Source organism: Pteropus medius, unplaced genomic scaffold, assembly GCF_902729225.1.
Source record: "Pteropus medius unplaced genomic scaffold, Ma_sr-lr_union100, whole genome shotgun sequence".
NCBI classification, from domain to species: domain Eukaryota; kingdom Metazoa; phylum Chordata; class Mammalia; order Chiroptera; family Pteropodidae; genus Pteropus; species Pteropus medius.
The window spans coordinates 2,575,253-2,595,312 of NW_024351546.1; the positions used below are offsets into that span (position 1 = coordinate 2,575,253).

Genomic DNA, 20,060 nt, shown 5'->3' on the forward strand with positions numbered 1-20,060 from the left:
CATTCAAATATTACCAAGACTCAAGTAAAATAGGAAGGCTCACATGACCCACACAAGAAACACATAGAAAGCACCTGGCTCAGGTAACCAGGGAGACTGCTTCATTGAATCCACAGGACACCTACTACACAAGCCTAGTCTTCTAAGATCGGGAGAAGTAGCACCCAGAAAAATGTAGTTACTTACCTTGGAGGTCCCATAAAACTGTCAGCTGATTTTTCAACAGAAACCTTGAAGGCCATCAGAGACTGGCACGAAATATCAAAAATGATAAAAACTAAGGTTCTACAACCAAGGTATCTCCTCCCGGCAAACCTATCCTTTAGAATCAAAGACCTGGTAAAGAGCTTCCCAGACAACAAAAAGCTAAAGAAGCTCATCACCACCCACCAGGATTGCAAAATGTTATTGTACTTCCTTCAGAAGAAAAAGAAGTAAGAATAAAAATATGAATAATAAAATGGGAATAAGTACATATCTTTCGAGAATCACTTTAAATGTGACTGGATTACATGTTCTCGTCAGAGACATAGGACAGCAAATGGGCGAGAAAACAACACCCTGACATATGCTGCCTAAAAAGGCGTACATAGGACAAAAGACACACGCAGAACCAAAGTAAATATATGTATATATTGAAAAAGAGATTTTATAAAAATAAAAACAAAAAGTTAGCTGGGATAGCAATACTTATACAAGACAATTTAGGATTTAAAACAAAGGCTATAACAAGAGATAAGAAGGGCCCAGCAATTCCCCTTCTAGATATTTATCCAAAGTAATAAAAAGCACGAATTCAAAAAGTCACATGCATCCATATGTTCATGGCAGCATAACTGACAATAGCCAACATATGGAGGCAACCTGGGTGTCCATCAGTGATGAATGGATAAAGAGGTGGTACATATATATGATGGAATATTAGTCAACCACCAAAAGGATGAAATCTGGTCCACTGCAACAATGTGGATGGACCTAGAGGGTATTGTGCTGAGTGCAGTGAGTCCGACAGAGAGGGACAAATACCATGTGACTTCACCTATATGTGGAATCCAAACAACAAGGTAAATGAACAAACAGAGGAGAAACAAACGCATAGATACAGAGAACGTTTTGATGTTTTCCACATGGGTCCTCTGTTGGGTGTCTGGATGGGGGAAAAAACGGTTAAGAAATGGAAATTGGTGGACACAATATTATAGTCATGAGGATATAAAGTATAATAGGGGAACGTAGTCAATAATATTGTAATAATTATGTATTAGATGGATACTAGATTGAAAGAGAGATTGCCTTGTAAGTTATAGAAATGTCTCCTGGCTATGTTGTACAACAGAAATTAATATACAGTGATATGTGAACTGTCACTGAAAAGTAAAAACATTTTTTAAAAATAGATGTCATTTTTTGATGATCGTGTCTGATTTTCACGTTGTCATCAATATCATGGACCAGCGTGATATTCAGCAGGTTTCTAGATCCCTTGTACTTATCAGGGAAGATGGCAGAGACCACGAACATGTACAGTTGTTGGTCTATGGTAACTGCACGCTGTTGCTAATCAATCTCTGTTGCCGGTATGTTTTGAAAAAGTACATCTGCCAGATCAACAGCTGCATACAACATATCAGCGGGAGTATTATCACCTAACCTAGGTGAGATTCAACAATCTTCACAGCAACTACAATGGCAGTTAAAACGAGCTCATATTCGTAGTCGTGAACTGGGACTGTCCATCATCCATCTGGATTTTGGAGCTATCAGTGAATTAAATAGCGATACGATGAAAATGGTCCCCACCATATCCTCGCATTCTTGCGGGTGTCTCGAATCTCTACGTAAGCCCTGAAAAGTGGTATGGTTTTCTTTGATGGAACATTTGAGAGTGGAAATAGATAGATTGAAATGTTTCCACTAAACATCTGTTTATTATACTACTACAATAGCTTATACCTTCAGGTCTAAAAACCACAGTGACAATGATTTTAACTGCTAAGTGTAGATTCATTCATTTTATCCAGCTTTGGAAGGAAAATAATCACCGGGTGCTTTCATGGACACTGTGGGGTAGAATGACACAGATGTGGGCAGGAAATCCTTCACTCTAAAGGGACCATAAGGGTGGGTTGAGTCCCCTGATATCATGCTAAACCAGGCACCATGTCCAAGAGCTCTTGAGAGATGTGGGTCTTTTAGTTTTCCAAGTGTACAGAGACTTTAAATTCCTGTAGATCTTTTCTGAGATGGACTGCAAAATCACGATACGTGTACACAAGCCTCGGCGGTGCACATACCATACTCTGAAGGATGAGGTCCCTTTCTCACTCAAGAGTCTGGTTGTGAGGGTTTCTCGTGTCTGAACTCTGCACACGATCATCACTTTGTATAGATGCGGCTGACCTCAGCCTTCTGCTGCTACAGCTTCATCTCCTGATTGTATCTAGTGAATGACACCCTTGCTAACCATGTATCCCTTGTCCGTAACGACACCAGGTCTTTGGGGCCCTGTCCTGCTTCTCAGCAGTCTGATCGTTCTGCCTCATATGGTATTTGTGTCCAACTTCTTTCTGATGGCTGCCTGCTGGCCTCTGCCATTCCCAGATCTCAACGACCTGTTGATGCTGAGGAGCCCAGCTCTGGGACAACACCTCCTGTTTCAGCTCAGACCTTTGGAAATTGCCTTCCCTCGCATCTCAGTGATGCTCGAGGACCCTTCACCAGTGCTGTTCTCACCAGCCCTCCTGAGGACTCTACATGGCTGCTGGGATTCCAACACATATAAGAGACTTGTTTCAACATTCCCACTTCTCTGAGGTTTTTGATCTCTAATCCCACTACAATAGTGTAGTGCATTTCAATTCTGCAGCAAACCATCCAGAGTTAGTATGAATCCCACTGATTCAGAGCAAACTCCTTCATAAAACGAGTCTCACATCAGCGCTGCCTCATATTTGGAGCTTCCTGGCCATGCACCCTTCTGATGAATGAGCCACAACTTTTGGTTCTGAAAGCCCCGTTGGGGAAGACGTTTTATTCAAAGGACTCATGGAACTCGGCAAAGTGCTCTATTAAGGATTACGGGTTTCTTACAGCAAAAGAATACAACTGGGAACCAGCAAAAGGAGGGAAACGCAGGGCTCGGCCTTAGAGGTTTCCACACATAAAGCTCCAGCGTCCTCTCCCCCATGGGATCAGGACACGTTATCTACAGCCACATCAAAGTGTTTGCCAACCAAAAGCTTATCTGGGTCCACAGTGCATATTGGGCTTTCATTACACTGTCTGGTGTGATCGACAAGGGTCATTTCATCAACTCAGTCTCAATATCCACTTTTATCCCTGGCAGACAAGATGGCTCAAAACCAACCTCTTAACCAAATGCTAGGTTTGCCGAGGGAGCAGCCCCATCCCGAGACGTATGTTAGCATGAGATCATACGGGATCCTAGGTGTATTGAATGCAAATGGTGGGAAGTGCCCTGGGCTGGAGAGACTGAAGAAACAGGCTGACAACTCTAGTCTGATATCACGAGTTTATTAAGGAAACTTACAGAGGAGACGTGTCTAGATGGGCGGCAAATAATATCGATATCCTCCACAATGTGAGGCAGGATGGATAGGAGCACTGGGCCTAGACCGCTCCAGATAAGGGGACAGCATGTTACATGCTTGCCCCAGGGAAGGCAGCAGCCTTGTCCAGGAGCCAGCACAATGGGGAACGGTAGATCCTACAGTCTCTGAGGGCATTTAGGGGAAGCAATCTCTGTTCTGGTCCAGATCTGGCTGGGTCAAGCTTGTGGTTCCAGCAGTAATCACATCGGGAACAGTCTCTCCTCCACACTCCACCCCTCATGACCGGCTCTTACAATCTCACGCGCCCTCCTCTTCCGCAAGGTGCCCTGAGTGGTCAGTGAGGGGCTTCATCAGCACGGAGGTAGTTTGCCACGTTGCCGATGTTCCATGGTGGAGACAGAGATCACGGCCACAATAAAGACACGTGCGTGGAAACAAAAACACATTAGAAAAAGAAATCAAAGTGTAAAGAACAGTTTCCCAACATGCCCTCATGGACCAAAGCAGTGTGCTCCTAGGTTGCCTGGCCTGCGGTTGGATCGCTTAGAGCACAATAAACGTTAGCAGATTTATTTGGTTGTAACACTAAAATCAAATTAGATGATGGCACAAGTGCCCAGGCTACAACTTGATGCTACAGGAACAGCACAAATCCCAGGTCAGAGAGAGATTTGTGGATGCTAAAGTAGCTGCATGCTTGGGCATCTGTCCAGGCTTTGTGCACCTTACCTGTTCACCAGGGCAGGTGGTGCTTTCTGGATTCCAGAGGTGAACAGGGGGATAATATGCCAGACCAGGATCCCTATTTTCTCTCTATTTCTACGGTGTACGTACCAGTCCACGGATAGTTGCTTCCAATGGCCAGAGGATGACAGAGTCCCACCAGAGACTGAGCAATTCCTCCCCACCTAGGAGCATGAAGTGACTGACTCATCCCTGTGGAATGCCCCATTGCAGATTCGAATGAATGGTCCCTCTTCTAGGAACAACAGGGTTCCGCGCCTTCATTATCATAGCACATGGGCCCGTGGGAAGCGTTGGGTTACCACTATGTTCATTGTTTTCTGCACTTTTAACATATTGGGTACCTGGTGTCCCGACCTGCAGGACCTAGTTATTGCGTAGAACCCGAGGAGGACCGCACCTTGAAGAAAATATGGGCGGGAGAAAAGAGTGGAGGCAAGACAGTGTTCTGATCAAGCCTCAAAATTTTATTTTCAAGTGGTTATATTTATACACTCAGGTGGAGAGGGCAGGGGCGGGACTGATCAGAGAGTATTTCGTTACAAGCTTATTGGCGACCACCAGAGAAGGTGATTTCTGCCTGGCTGGTCAGAAACAGATGGGCTGTGTGAGAAGTTGCAGGCTCCCGCTCTGCAGGCGGCGGAATGGGGATCAAAGACACGAGATAAGGCCGGCACTTCCCAGTGCCCTGGCTGTCCAAATGGTCACAGATAGCAGAGTTTATTCAGGATGTGATTCTTATCTTTGGGTGCAGGCTTAAGGCTCCCGACATCTCCTCCCTTTCTTTTTTAGAAAGGTGGGCTTTGACCGAGAGAGGGAACAGAGGCCCGACTCCTCCCGTGAGCTTTTAATGAACTCACCAGCTATGGCTCTTGGTATCTTTTGGGGAGGAGAGGCAGAGCCGGTTTGTGTAAGATTAGTATGATACCAACCTCTATGCAAGTCAGGCATGTTCTCAGGAAGGACTAGAGAAGGCACAGAAGGGCCCTTCCTTGCGGTGCTTTGCCCGTCACTCTGCTCGGTGCCCATACCTCTAGACCCTCCTCCAAGGGTGAGGTAGGCATGTCTCTAGTTTCATGCCGCCCCATGTGCGGGGGGGAGCTAGGCCTTAAAGAAGTCGATGCAGGCGCAGGGGTGTTTTAGAGGGGTTAAGATTTCTAGGGTGCCGGGGATCTTGCTCCACATCGTCATCATCCTGAGTTGTCAAGTGGTGGTAGTGGACGGCAACAGCTGGTTTAACTAGTTGATCAACCTGTGCTTTAATAAAAGCAGTTAGTTTTTGCACTGCCCAGGGGCCAATCGACAGTAAAAGGAGGAACCCTGCTAGAGGTCTGAGAATAGTAGGAAGTAGGGTGGACAGCCAGGGGGTTTTAGAGGCCCAACTTTTATACCAGGCTTCGTCCTTTTCTCTTTGTTTTTGCCGGGTCTCCAGATTTTTCTTTATTTTTTCAATACTGTCTTGGACTAACCCAGTTTTATCTTTGTAAAAACAACATTCTTCTTTAAGGGCAGCGCACAGACCGCCTTCTTTAAGAAATAGAAGGTCAAGACCGCGGCGATTTTGAAGAACTACCTCAGAAAGTGAAACAACAGATTCTTTAAGGTTATCAAGGCCTTCTTGCAGATTTTGAATGTCTTTATCTATGGCCAAGCTAAGGGTATGGAATTGTTGATTTGTAGTAATTATAGAGGCAATGCCGGTCCCTGCTCCGGTGGCCCCCAACCCCAAGAGGACTGCCAGAGTGATGGCAGTTACAGGTTCCCTTTTGACACGCGGGGCACTATGATAAAAGGGAATCAAATCTTCAGGAGGATGTATTGAGACCTTAGGTAGCAGCACAACTAGGACACAATATTCATGATTTTCTACCAATAACTGGGGGACAATAGACGGGGTTATTCCAAAAGAGCAAGCAAAATACATTCCTTGGGGAGCTACAAGGAAATGGTGTTGTGTTAGAGGCGTATGGGAGGTATTGCAAATAGGCAACAATTCAGGGGGAAGAAGCAATGAGGTACTATGAATGCAGAGGCCAATTCCTGACAATTGGGCCAATGTAAGCCCGGGAGAGGACTCAGAAAAAGGAGAGTCCACCCAGCGTGTCTGCCGTGAATCATTGGTATAGGTCATGTCTGGCGAGACAGTTGCAATGCCTTCATAAAGAGGGGGAACAGGGGAAAAACACATCCAGCAATCCTCATAGGTCGAGGTGTTAAGGGACTGTGCAGTGGCATTAGCTAGGGCCTTTAGGGCCTCACCTGTGGAAAGCCTAACGGGGGGCAAACGGGCTTGATAGGCAGTGCTTTATTTGGGCCTAAAACAATTTTTGGTTCAGTATTAGGTGAGGAGCGAATTAGCTTCACCTTGAATGTGAACCCTGGATCTGTTCCACTTACATAGGCTCTCAGGCCCCATTCATGTCCCCTTGTCCATCCCTCAAGGGGTGCTCTTTTTCCTTTATCGGTAAAGGAAATAAGAAGGGGAGTAGCACCATCCTTGGGTTGTATGTGCACTCTGGCATTCAGGGGTGGGTGTATTGTTACGCCGGGAGTTACTCCAACCCTTTTTAACGGTTATATAATCCCATGTAGAGACAGGGTGCCAGTAGGCGTCGCCAGTAGTTTCACATCCCCAGGAGGCACAAAAGGAGGAATCTCTGAATCCACATCGATAATTAAGGTTTCTACTTCTGTGCCCGCCTGGGCAGACATAAAAATCAGATTCTCTAAGAAAGGTCCTCCTACGGGGTGTATTACACCCTGCAGGGGCAAAAAATTGATCTCTCTGGTGGGGGCTACTAGGTGCCTTGGAAAGGGGGAGAAAAGTATCCGGGAGTCCCCAGGCTGGTGCGGCTCCGGCAGCTAGGCCGCATAGGTCTGGAGTAAGTGTAGGCCATGGGGTTGTACTTGCCAAAGCTGAGGTAGTATAAGCAATGTCACCCGCTTCATTGACGACAGTCCAAGTAAAGTTGAATATTCTATGCGCGATGCAGGAGGGCAGCAGAAACATGAGCAGAAGGAACATCATTCTGAAATTAAGCAGAGAAAGCTTCTCAGGGGTCACCCTGGGTAGGGTTAAATGGCTTAATTAGCCTGTCGGGTAACCAGTGTGTTTTTTGTGTGGCTGAAGCATTATATTTATATTATTTATATTTATATTATTTATTATTTATTATTATTTATAATATTATATTATTTATAATATTATTTATTATTATTTATAATATTATATTATTTATAATATTATTTAATATTATTTATAATATTATATTATTTATCCATAATATTATTTATTATCATCTATAGTACCATTATATTATTTATAATATTATTCATTATCCAGTCAATATTTTAATCATTCCACTATTACTCAACATTATTTATTATCATCTATAATATTGTTATATTATTTACAAGACTATCCATCACCATTTATAATATTATTACATCATTCATATTCATATTATATTATGTTGGGAATAGCAACGGGGGGGGAAGGCAGCCCAGGCTGTAAGGGCCCCATGATTTGTATTGTTTTATTAACTTCTCTTAGGTCTCTAGGTCCTGTAAAAGCCTCCAGGTACCATTCTTTTTTTGAATAACGAAAATGGGGGTATTCCAAGGAGAGGTAGAGGGCTCTAAATGGCCAGCCTTTAATTGTTCCTGCACTAAACGGAGGGCGGCCGAAATCTTATAAGAGGGGAGGGGCCACTGATCAACCCAGACAGGATCCCCTGATTTCCAATGGATCTTATCCGCCTGGGGTGCAGGAGGATCAGTAACCCTTATGAAAAATGCTCCTTATACCCTAGACCATGACGGTTTGTTTTTGGGGTGGTCTCAATGGGTGAGTTAATTCCCTGATTAGATTTTCCAAGTCCTTTACCAGGTATGAACCCAGATTGTAACATTTGTTTGGTGACCACCTCGTTAGGGCTGCATAATATTGCCCCCATTTGTGCCAAAATATCTCTCCCCCACAAGTTAACAGGTAGACCTGGGACCACAAAGGGTTGGATTTGACCAGAGTTTCCTTCTCCATCTGACCACGTAAGAATCTTGCTACTCTATAGGGTATTATGAGATTGGCCAATACCTTGAAGGTGGGTGGAGGAGGGCTGTAACGGCCAAGAGGAGGGCCAGTGTTCTTGGGAAAGAACAGTGGAATCTGCACCCGAATCAAGTAAGCCCTCAAAAGACTTTCCATCTATAGACAGCATGAGAAGGGGTCGCTCCTTGGTAAGGGGTTGGACCCAGTATGCATCCGAGGACCCAGGATTTGAAGCACCGCGGTGACCCCCCCTATGAGGGAGCCCCTTTGTAAAAGGCACAGGGAGTGCTTGAGCAATTCTTTGGCCGGGAGAAATATTTAAAGGCCCTTTCGTGGCCGCCGCCAGGACCTTTATTTCCCCCTCATAGTCAGCATCTACTACTGAGGGAAAGATGGTAATACCAGATAAAGTGGCTGAGGCCCGTCCCAGAATTAGGAAGTATGTTCCAGAAGGGGGAGGACCGAAGACCCCAGTATTAATGACTTGGGGCCCATCCTCAGGTATTAATATTGTACCGGAGGTGGCACAGAGGTCCAATCCTGCGCTGCCTGGGGTGGCTCGTTGGAGGGTGCCTGGTTGTTCGGCTGTCGGGGCCCCGTAGTCGGGAGGAATTGGATGGGCGTTGGGCCCCGGGGCTGGGCCCTCTTCCCGTTTCCCGACAAGGGAAGAAGTGGGTTGCCCGCGACATCAGTTTTAGAGCGGCACTCACTAGCCCAATGCTTCCCTTTCTTACAGCACGGGCAAAGTCCCGGAGCGCGGAGTACGGGAACAGGAACTGTAGGGGGAGCTAAGATCTGCCCGGTACAGGGAAGTGAGCATTGTCGGGCAACATGTCCAGGTTGTCCGCAGCGGAAGCAACACCGAGCGGCAATGGGGGTATTTTGGGGAACAGGAGTGTTACTATTAGCGTGTTGCATTACAGCCCCGATGGCCAACTTTAGTTGATGGGCGGTGGAATCGACATCATTGCACAAGCGAATCATCCCATGAATATCGAGATTTCGGATGTGCCCCTTTAAAGCCGCTTTACAGGCAGCATTAGCATTTTCATAAGCAAGCTGTTTTACAAGTTTCCCTTCCCTGTCTTCTGGCCCTAGGACGCGCTCCGCAGTTTCCTATAAACGTGCAACGAACTGGGAGAAAGGTTCATGGGTCCCCTGAACTATTTTGCTCAAGGGCGTGGTGACCGAACCTTTTGGAGGAATGGCTCTCCAGGCCCCGATAGCGGCGGCCGCTGTTTGACTAAGGATCCCAGCGGACAAGCTGCGTTGTTTACGCTCAGAGGCAAAGTCTCCCCTCCCACATATCTTATCAGCAGTCCAGGTGGCCATGGGACCACCTGGTTGCGCATTGCCTGAGTTTCCCCCCTATCAAGAAATTCTGCTTTCCAAGTTAAAAATTCTCCCCTACTCAGCACAGATTGCGCCACTTTTATCCATTCTCCCGGCAACAGAAAGCCATCGCCAGGCAAACTTTCAAGTATGGACAAGGTAAAGGGAGCTGTGAGGCCATAGCTCTTTATAGCACTGTGTAAATCTTTGACAGTTTTAAATTTTATCCGTTCTACAGTAGGCAAAAGGTTCTGATAGTCTCCCTCATTTTCAGAATCGTTATGTGGGCTTTTCCCTTCTTCCTCAGATTGTGCCACATCCTCACAAGCTGGGTCATCAGGTGTGCTGGCTCTAGAGGCCTCTTGGGCGTCAGTAGACGCCTCCTGAGTTGTATCCGGGTCCTGTGAGGGTTTGGTACCGGATCGAGTCATGATGGGGAAAACAAAGGGTTTGGCCCGGGGTCCCTTAGAGGGCTTAGATTGAGGCCCCGAAAAAATAGAATTTTGTAGAGCGGAGACTTCTAATTGTAGATTAGCCAATTCACTCTGTAAAGTAAAGACGCCTTTGAGGCTTTGAATTTGTTGTTGCAGTTGTTTCTTTGTCTCCAAAAAGGGGTCAAGAACCGCCTGAGGGATATGGAGGGGGTTGTAAGGAGGGGGGCACGTGGCAGGCTTCCCTGCAGCAAAAAGGGTATGAGATGAAGGCCAAACAGGCTCATGATATTTGGCGGCCTCGTCCTCCAGAACAGCTGCATCTCCGGGATCAAGGGGTTCAGGGCCGGGTTTTGGTATTATGGGGTATATTTGGGGAAGAGAGTCTCCGAACGGAGGCGAGGGCTCTACGTCCATGACTACAGAAGGACAGGGGGAAGAGGTAGCTCCACCTTTAACGGATGGGGGGCGAGAGAGCTGTTTGAGCGTTTCAGTGGCTACCGAGAGCAGCTGTCTCTTATTACTATCAGTTTCGGCCCCTTCAATGATATCTCGAATGAGTCCCCAATAACTGAGACAACTAACGGGGACAGCATTTGGTCCCTCTTTTTCTAGTAATCCATTTAAATCTTTTCCTACTTTTTGCCAACTCAAGGGATGAATATCTGGGCCGCTAAGAATGAACCACGGACATTTTTCATCAACAAAACAGAAAAAACTAACCAAATCCTTTTTCTTAACCCTAACTCCTCTCTCCCTTAACGACTTCTTTATCTCTTTGATAAAGGTCTCCTCTCTGGAGATTGAATGGCCCATGTTAAAAATGGGACAGCAATGACTTACCCGCCGTTCCGACGTCTGGGGGTCGCAGTCGCCGGGAAGGCACTCCTAGTTGCGTGCACGCCTTTTACTTGTTGCGCTGTCCGGTGAAGGTCCGTGCCTCGAGCCCCACGTTGGGCGCCACTTGTCCCGACCCGCAGGACCTAGTTATTGCGTAGAACCCGAGGAGGACCGCACCTTGAAGAGAACATGGGCGGGAGAAAAGAGTGGAGGCAAGACAGTGTTCTGATCAAGCCTCAAAATTTTATTTTCAAGTGGTTATATTTATACACTCAGGTGGAGAGGGCAGGGGCGGGACTGATCAGAGAGTATTTCGTTACAAGCTTATTGGCGACCACCAGAGAAGGTGATTTCTGCCTGGCTGGTCAGAAACAGATGGGCTGTGTGAAAAGTTGCAGGCTCTCGCTCTGCAGGCAGGGGGAATGGGGATCAAAGACACGAGATAAGGCCGGCGCTTCCCAGTGCCCTGGCTGTCCAAATGGTCACAGATAGCAGAGTTTATTCAGGATGTGATTCTTATCTTTGGGTGCAGGCTTAAGGCTCCCGACATTTTGCAAAATATAGTCTGCCATGACAAAGAATGAAAAACCACCAGGAATCAAGGCAGCCACTCATAGCTCGTGTGTGTGTGTGTGTGTGTGTGTGTGTGTGTGTGTGTGTGTATCTTATGCTAGCTGTCCCTTTCCTTCCCTCTTTTTCCCTGGTCACAAGGCTTTTTGAATCTGCTTCATTATCTGTGCTCATGGCCACATCTCAGCTTCTAAGGTGATGGGTCTCAGTTCTTCCTGCCTTCCTATAATCTCCTCAAAAGTCGGGTCCTCAAGTGACTTCCCAAAAATGTAGCCCCAGCTCACTCTGCTCCAGCAACATCAGTAAACATCACCATGCCCAGAGGGCTTCCACAGATTTGAAAGGAATTATTCAGTATCTCAGATCTGTGGATGGACCTGAAAATTTAGTGCTGAAGAAACCAGATTTTAAAATTAGATAATTCTTTAAGTCAGGGAAGAAAAACAACGTACATTTGTGTTTGGTTTCAATGCATTAGAGACACAACTGCTCAGCCATTGCTATAGATTGCCGGGCTCCAAGCCACACAGCCTCTTGTGGCAAACAAATGCTGTTAGATCCTACACCAGAAAACTATGTTGAAAATGAGGGAAAGCTCAGTCCTGTATTTACAGACTAAAAGATTCAAAAGTCACCAGTCTTTATTGCTGCCAGAGGTTCAGTGTGTACGACCAGATGTGGCCTTGGTCTCTGGATGGACTTCACACTGCAAATGAAGCCACTTGCTCCACTGCTGCTTAAGCCAGGCTCATCTTTCAGAAGATGCCTATGTGATTTAGTGACAAATCCTACCAATCTATCATTATGCGTGTCTCAAATTTAAAAGTCAGTTGTTAGAGGAATTAATGGCAAATCAGGAAGTTGCTGTCGATGCAAAATGTCAAAGCCTACTGACATTTTCTGGATACTTAATTGCCCCACATTGTTTTGTTTGCTTCTCAGATCAACCCAAGGTGATAGATATTATTACAATCCCTATTCTGTAGAAGAGGCAGCTGAGCTTCAGGGAAGTTAACCCACTTGCCACAATCACTCTGCTAGCACACTAAGCCACAGTTAACTTACAAGTACTTTTATGTTTATGCTCAGTTTTAAATAGTATTTTAAAAAGGAATGTACTGGCTCTGAAAACTGTAAAGTCCAAACTTCAGGGATTTCCTTCCCAACATAGTCATCAAAAGTTTGATTTCTCCTTAACTCTCCTGCCTGCCTCATTGCACAGGGGCTCCCCCATCAGGGGGCAAAATGACTGCAGCAGCACCATCCACACATCACATGTCCAGGAAAAACGGAAAAGCATCTTTCCCAATATCCCCTAGCAAACTCCTTCTCCTGGCTCAGTGGCCAGAACTGGACTTCCCACCAACCCACAACTGTGATCAGAGCATACTGTGCCTGTGTCGTGCCCCTTAGAGACAGTAGTGTCCCTAACTTTCCAAAATTAAGGAGCATAGGGGGAGTAAAAACCAAGTGTGCTTCCAAGGGTAGAGGAGTGCCTGCTGGAAAGGAGTCATCACAACTAGAATGTTGTGGAGCAATGATTTGAACCCAGATCTGTCCGTTCATTCAAACGGTATTTATCGAGCCCTTGCTATGGGTCAGGCACAATTTTAGATGATGGAGAGACAAACCTGAAAGGTTCCTGCTCTCCCACCCTCCTGCTTTTGGCTCTGCTTCCTCTCAGGATTAAAGCTTTGTGTTTTTACAAGAACTTGGAGCTGGACAAATGTTCTTCTAACCAGCTTTTCTAGGTTTTAAGTGGGTCTATGACTCCAGGCTTATCACTTAACTTGTCTCTCAGCTTCCTCATCTATAACATCAGGAATAATGATACCTTTGCCAAAGTTTGAGAATAAAATCATGGACCCTGAGAAGGAATATATCTGCCAAGAAAGGCTCCTCGTGGGCTCAAATTCATACGTAGAGTCTGGCAGCCACTGCTGATAGAGGCCTTTCACATATGCTGCATTTTAGGGAAAAGACACAGACCAGGCTGCCAAGACACCAGCACTGTGTTCCTGACATCTGAGTCAACCCTTATAAAAAAAGTTGCTGGAATCGTATTTCATCCAATGGGCTGAGACCTGCCTTATTCAGTCAGAACTGTGCAGCTATACTCTCATTTGCATCTTTACCAACCAGAGTGGCTCCATAACTACAAACCAAGACACACAATTCCAATCAGTCAGGACAGTGCTATGTGGAGCAATTAAGCTGTGCAAATTTGGGTTCTTTATTTGCATGGAAATGGACAAATCAGAGACCAGAGTGGTAGCTTTCTCTATAAAAGCAAGCCTTCCCTTTGTGTGTGTGGGGAAGAAAGGGAAGGAAAGCACACTTTTCATTTCATTTGCAACCCCAGGAACCAAAACCACTGGAGGCTTTGGTTCCTAGGGTTGCAAACTGTTCACCTAAATAAAGTCTCTCCTTTTACTGACCCCAGAATGAGGGCTCCTGTTGGCATTGGATTGGTGGCAGGAAACTTTGGTGACAAAACAAAAACAAAAAGGGCTTACATGGGAAATATGAGGAAACTTAAAGCAGAACAATATCCAACCTAGTGGATCTGTAGTAAGTCAACTCTTATTTTCATTCCATTGACTTGGATTTTTGTACATTACATTCTAATTCCACTGCCTTAGGCTTTATAAAGACATTTTAGTGTGAATACTGCTCCATAGATGCTAGTTTACTCTCTCTATGCAGCCTCCAACTTAATTTTTTATAATCTAAATTTTTCGCCTATTTAAGTGAGAGGTGGCCTATATTAAAGAGCCTGCCCAGTTTCTAAATTTGTCCTGAAATCTGAAAGCAAGAGTTCTCTTAGGAATGCAAACAAAGGTATGCCATAAGGAGCTAAGGTATGAGGTGAATGCACACTCTAAAGATGTGGCAACATCAGTAAACATCACCATGCCCAGAGGGCTTCCACAGATTTGAAAGGAATTATTCAGTATCTCAGATCTGTGGATGGACCTGAAAATTTAGTGCTGAAGAAACCAGATTTTAAAATTTATGCTGTAAACTGTAAGTTTCCCAAATCCCAAGCTAACTGGTTCCATTCTATTGAACCTGTTGTTTTAAACAAAAATTCGGTTAAAAAAAAAAAAAAGCCAGGGTTCCGGATAGGCCGAAATGTAGCTACTTGTAGGGCTGGAGAACAGAAGGTCTCACAACACCAACCAAGCTCTGAGCCAGAGCTGGAGCCAGGCAGTTTTCCTAGCCCCTCAATTCAAAGGGCACGAGAAGGTAAGTGTCTCTATTCGGCATACTTTTATCACTTCAAGCCTTACCCACACCCTCAACTCTTTCACTTTTAATTGAGTTTCCCACTTAACATAAATTGGTTTTCCTCTATGTACCCTTTAGGATCGACTCGGGTACTTGATCAGGTACAATAGAAGCTCTGCCGGCTTCATCACCTCAGTGGAGTAATATTCCTGGTGCCTTCGCGAAATATCCTGACTCCCCAAACGCTATCTCTGACTGAAAGCCTTAGTTGGGTCACTGTCTGGTCACTGTCGCTCCTGGTTTCCCGTGATCGCATCAAGTCATTAAGTTTCCCTAGTCTTTTAACTGGAATCACTCCAACTACCGGTGAATGGGGGACATAGGGAAGAGACGTCAGCGCGCCCCGCACATTCCCCATCCTTTTCCTAAGCGACCTCCTTCAGCAGGAGAGCGGACCTATTCCCAGCTCCTGAGACGCAACTTTGAGGTTTCATCCAATCAGGGACCTCCCCTAGCCAGTTGGTCCAGATTCTATGATCCGGTTAGACCAATGAAAACTCCAGCGCGGGTTTGCAGTGGTCTTCTGGGAAAGCGCCTCTCCCGGAAGTCGCACATCCTTCGAGACTCACCTGGCCGGAGCTAGCCTCCCGGTCCGCCGTCCCACTGGTTGGCACAGCTGCTCGTCACGGGAAGGGGAGAGTAGGCGGGGCCGGGGGCGTCCGCGTCTGCGCGGAGCACGGCCGGCCACGCGCGGGAACCCGCGGAGGGAGGAGTCAGGTCCCAGGGCTCAGAGGTCCCGGCCCCCGGACGGAGCCTCTCGGGAGAAGGAGAGACGGAGGGCCACTCTCCCCGGCTCCCTCTGAGGCGAGCAGCGGAGGAGCGCGGAGCTTCGGCAGGCCTGCCCCGCGACCTTCAGGGGCTGGCCCTCCGTGGAACTGCGGCCGGGGCGCCGTACTGAGGTCGCCGCGACCCCCGCTGACCGAAGCCGCCACCGCCCGCACTGACCCACGGCCGCCCGGCTGACCTAAGTCACCGCCCTCGGTGACCCGAGGTCGCCCCACTGACCCTGGTCTTCACCGGCGCAGGTAGGTGACTCCCCCGCGACAAGATCACAGGGTAGGCCGAAGGACTCACAAGATATTTCCCAGGTGTGTCCTCCACGCCTTCCCTCCATTGTCAGGGTTAAGCCGGGTTTTGTCCTTGTCCACGTGGCGGCGTTGCAGTTCACTGTCAAGCTTTGGCCTCTGCGAAATGCTGGGCAGTAAATTCTCTTGGTAATTGAGTCCATGCACTGAAGCAGGTCTCAGATGGCTGGGGAGAGCTTGCTTTACGTGTTTGCTTAAAAGCCACTCGCCACCAGAAATGAGGCGTGTTAACATCTTCTCTGGCCCCACTTCAAAGAACTGGTGGCGATCTTAAAAGACAGCGGGCTTCACAGCTCACGTTATTCCACTTCTTTTCACAGTCTCATTATTTTCTCTGATTTGATGGATACGGGCTGGCCATAAGCACTGTAGGTGACTGAACCACAGGAGGTGGAGGTGGTCTTTTTATTTGGTATGGGGGCGGGGTAGGTTGTTAAACTGTGTGTGGAAAGACTGCTTTGGCAGAACCGGAAAACGTGGACCAGGAACTGAGGTGGAGAAGAAGGACGTTTCCGGAATTGAATTGAGATGGTAGAGGGACTAAAATATGTCAGGGTGAGGAATGATGTGGACCTTGGGTAGTTGAGAATTCCAGCAAGAGAGAAATGTGGGGCCCTGAAAGGAAATTTTGAAGCTAGTGGTTCTGGAATTGTGCTGTTATAGACTTGATTTCAAAAGTGCAGTGACTTAAAAAATAAGCACGTAAAAGGACAACATAGTCTTGACAACATTTTTAAGGGCCGCACACGTTCCTATAAATGATAAACAGGAGTGTACTCACTGTCAAGGCCTTGAACCAGACCTAAGTTTCAGTTTTTTTATTAGTAAAGTTGTTATTATAGTAATACTCTCATCCATTTGTGGTGACCATTAAATGAGTTAATTCATGTAAAGCATTTAGCAAATACCAACTCTGGTTGAAGCTTGACCTTAGGCCCATGGAGGGAGTGGAAAAACCAGCATCTATATCTGGCCCTGGAACTGCTCATTTCTAGGACCAAGCTCCCTCCCAGGTCCTTGCAGTTCTTTACAGGAGGCAGAGACCTCCACCTTTTTCAGCTGTTAAGAGTACCTGACTCCTTGCCAATCCTGTGTAGAGTCTCTTGTGTATTTCATAAGCCTTTTTTTTTTTTTTTTTTGAGTTCAGGTCTGCAAAATGAAAAAAATTATTCAGTATTTAATTTTATAAATCTAAACATCTACAATTTTAGGAATGTCTTCTAGGATATGTTTAGTGAAATATTTCAATTATGCAAAAAAGGACAGAGAACCATAACAGTTGTACCATACCCTGAAAATAATAATAATAATAATATCTTTGTATGCTTTTGGACTTTTTTTTAAAGGAAATGTGACATTTCAGCTATAGTTGAAATTCTTTTTTTGCCATCCCATAGAATTTCTTCAGTTTTAACTTGTCTTTCCGCTTACCTGGTGGGTATTTGTGCTCACAGATGCTAGGTGTTCTCCATTCTCGTTCCAAGTCAGCCACCAGGTTTGCTTCTTATAGCCTATTATGAGGATTATGGCCACCATTTTGGTTCTATCCTCGTGGCATTTGTTCTCTTACCCTCTGAAGAAACCTGCCTTTTTTTTTTTTTTTTTTTTTTGCCATTCCATTCTTCATTGGGTGAACTCATGGTAGGCTTTCCCAGACCATGACCAGCTGACTAGCATATGCTATCTGATTGACCTTTATTGGGCCACTGTTCCCTTCAAAATGGTCCACTGTTTTTAGCCTGAATAAACTGGATTTGCCACTTCTCTAGGGACAGTAACACCTGTTCTGCGCTTTCAGGAAAAAGTGGCCTTTTATAGTCAAATGTACTATATTTTATAAAAATGAGATGTTAAAATTCATAGTAATAGCTATCATTTTCTGAACATGTAGGTATCAGGCCTTCTAATTAAACATTTGGTATATACTGTCTTATTTAATTCTGTCATTACAACAGTGGAAATATTCCCATTAAAATAAGCAAACTGAGGCTTAGTAAGATTAGGTGTTAGCAGCAATTTGAGCCTAGAGTCATCTCTCTACAGCATGTAATTATTTTGCCAACAATAGAAAAAGAGGATTGTTTCATTGTCAGGGTAGAACCAAGTTTGGCATTCACATGGGTTCTCTTCAACCTTCCTGCCCCACAGCCCCGGCTCCCTCAGGTGCAGAAAGCACCTTGGCGGAGGCCTTCAGCAGAGCTGGAAATGGCATCAGTGGACTTCAAGACCTATGTGGATCAGGCCTGCAGGGCTGCTGAGGAGTTTGTCAATGTCTACTACACCACCATGGATAAGCGACGGCGTCTGCTGTCCCGCCTCTACATGGGCACAGCCACCCTGGTGTGGAATGGAAATGCCGTCTCAGGACAAGAGTCCTTGAGTGAGTTTTTTGAAATGTTGCCTTCCAGTGAGTTCCAGATCAATGTAGTAGACTGCCAGCCTGTTCATGATGAAGCCACCCCAAGCCAGACCACAGTCCTCGTTGTGATCTGTGGAACAGTGAAGTTTGAAGGCAACAAACAACGGGACTTTAACCAGAACTTCCTCTTGACCGCCCAGGCCTCACCCAGCAACACGGTGTGGAAGATAGCAAGTGACTGCTTTCGGTTCCAGGACTGGGCCAGCTAATAGGGCAGGAAAGGCCTCTGCTTCAGCCCCAGCTCTGGAGGGAAAGTCAGACCTCAAAATGTGGGGAAACAAGTCCTTTCTATTGTTGCAGCTATACTGCCCAGGCTGAACTCCGCCTTTGCTCGAGTCCAAGGAGCCCCTTTCTGAGTGTATACTTGTTTGTCATAGTACCTTTTCAAAGTAGTAAAATTTTCTATTTTTCTACTTGCCCAGTAGAGACCTGGTTCTGGACATTCTGACAAATAAAACAATAATACAAATGTTATTCCTTTCCCTTTGCCTGATGTGTTTGACTAAGTTTTAAAGAGAAAGAGGGTTAAAGGCAGTAGGATTAGTAGAAGACACTTGCAGAGGTATGTGGTCCAGGGCTAAGTACCTGCCCTGAGCACAGGTGTGCAAACAGCTGTACTAGAGCCAGGCTTCACAGCCATCTCCACACTGGAGTTCCTTGGCACACTTCAAAATTACCTTTGGTCAGGCCACAACTCCCAGACTAACTATACCTGAATATCAGGCTAGGACTGGGCATTGGCATTTTTCAAAAGCACCCTAGGTGTTTTATAGTTCACTTTAGAATACATCAGAATCACCTAATGGAGGTGACTGAGCGCTACCTTAGAACCTTAGCTGAGAGTTAAATGAATGAGAATGGTGAAATACTCAAGAGATAATAACTGCTTTTAAATGAAACAGCTATATTAACTATTCTCTTATAAAGTGAAGAACTGTTTTTAAGAGGAAGAAGTACTGAGATTGGGGCAGAGGAGGCATCAGAATTAGAAGCTAGTTTTATTGACTCTGAAGACGAACTGTAATTGCATTTCTCCAGTGTAAAAAAAGAATAGAAAATGAAATTTGCTTCATCATTTTAACCAATAGATGAGATCCCGTGGCCATGTGGCTTCCCCAGTTAAAATTTCTTTTGACAAGTGTGCTAGTTTTGGAATAGGGTTGTGGTTTAGGATTCGGAAAGAATTTGAGAAGGAACAGTATACTGATGTGTATGGTGGCACAGATGACAGTTTCTTAATATTCTTCCCCTTCTCTAGTCACTGAATCCCAGTGTTTCATGGGACTAAGTATTCACCTGAAAGAGGACGGTCCAGCTCAGTTCATAGCTAGGTTTAATATATGACCAAGTCCCAGCCAATGACCTAGAAGCAGAAGGTCTGGGCTTTTGGGATCTTGCTTCAAAAGACCCTTCTTTCCTCTGTCCTACTGCCTGGAAAGCGGCAATGATGGCTAGACCACTGGCTCTGGCTCAGTCTTGGGCCGTGAGGACAGCTCAGCTAAACCCTTGAGGTAGATTTGTCTTGAGCTGGAAGGAGCCTGGGTCTCTGGCGACCATGTGAAACCACCTAAATGGCCCCATTTTTCTCTTGGGAATAGAAAATGGTTTGCAATGGGGGCAGACATTGAGTGTGCTGTAAGAGAATGGCTCTGAGGAACCAAAGTAGACCCAGGTGTGTTCCTTGCTCTTGAGGGGTTTGTAATCTAATCGAGAGGCAAGATATCG

General features: G+C 45.9%; 1 protein-coding gene and 1 long non-coding RNA gene across 2 annotated transcripts; one reads left to right on the forward strand and one right to left on the reverse strand.

Annotated features, from left to right (window-relative positions):
- Nucleotides 1–3,513: 3,513 nt before the first annotated feature.
- LOC120586999 (uncharacterized) lies at nt 3,514–4,550 on the reverse strand. Its single transcript, XR_005648850.1, has 2 exons — nt 4,302–4,550; nt 3,514–3,917 (listed from the first exon to the last, which is right to left on the reverse strand). It is a non-coding gene; the product is annotated as an uncharacterized LOC120586999 (long non-coding RNA).
- Nucleotides 4,551–15,405: 10,855 nt separating this feature from the next.
- NXT1 (nuclear transport factor 2 like export factor 1) lies at nt 15,406–18,809 on the forward strand. The gene is made up of 2 exons (XM_039843622.1): nt 15,406–15,856; nt 18,065–18,809. Exon 2 carries the CDS (start codon nt 18,122–18,124, stop codon nt 18,542–18,544), a length of 423 nt encoding a protein of 140 aa, XP_039699556.1. The 5' UTR covers nt 15,406–15,856; nt 18,065–18,121; the 3' UTR covers nt 18,545–18,809.
- Nucleotides 18,810–20,060: the final 1,251 nt, after the last annotated feature.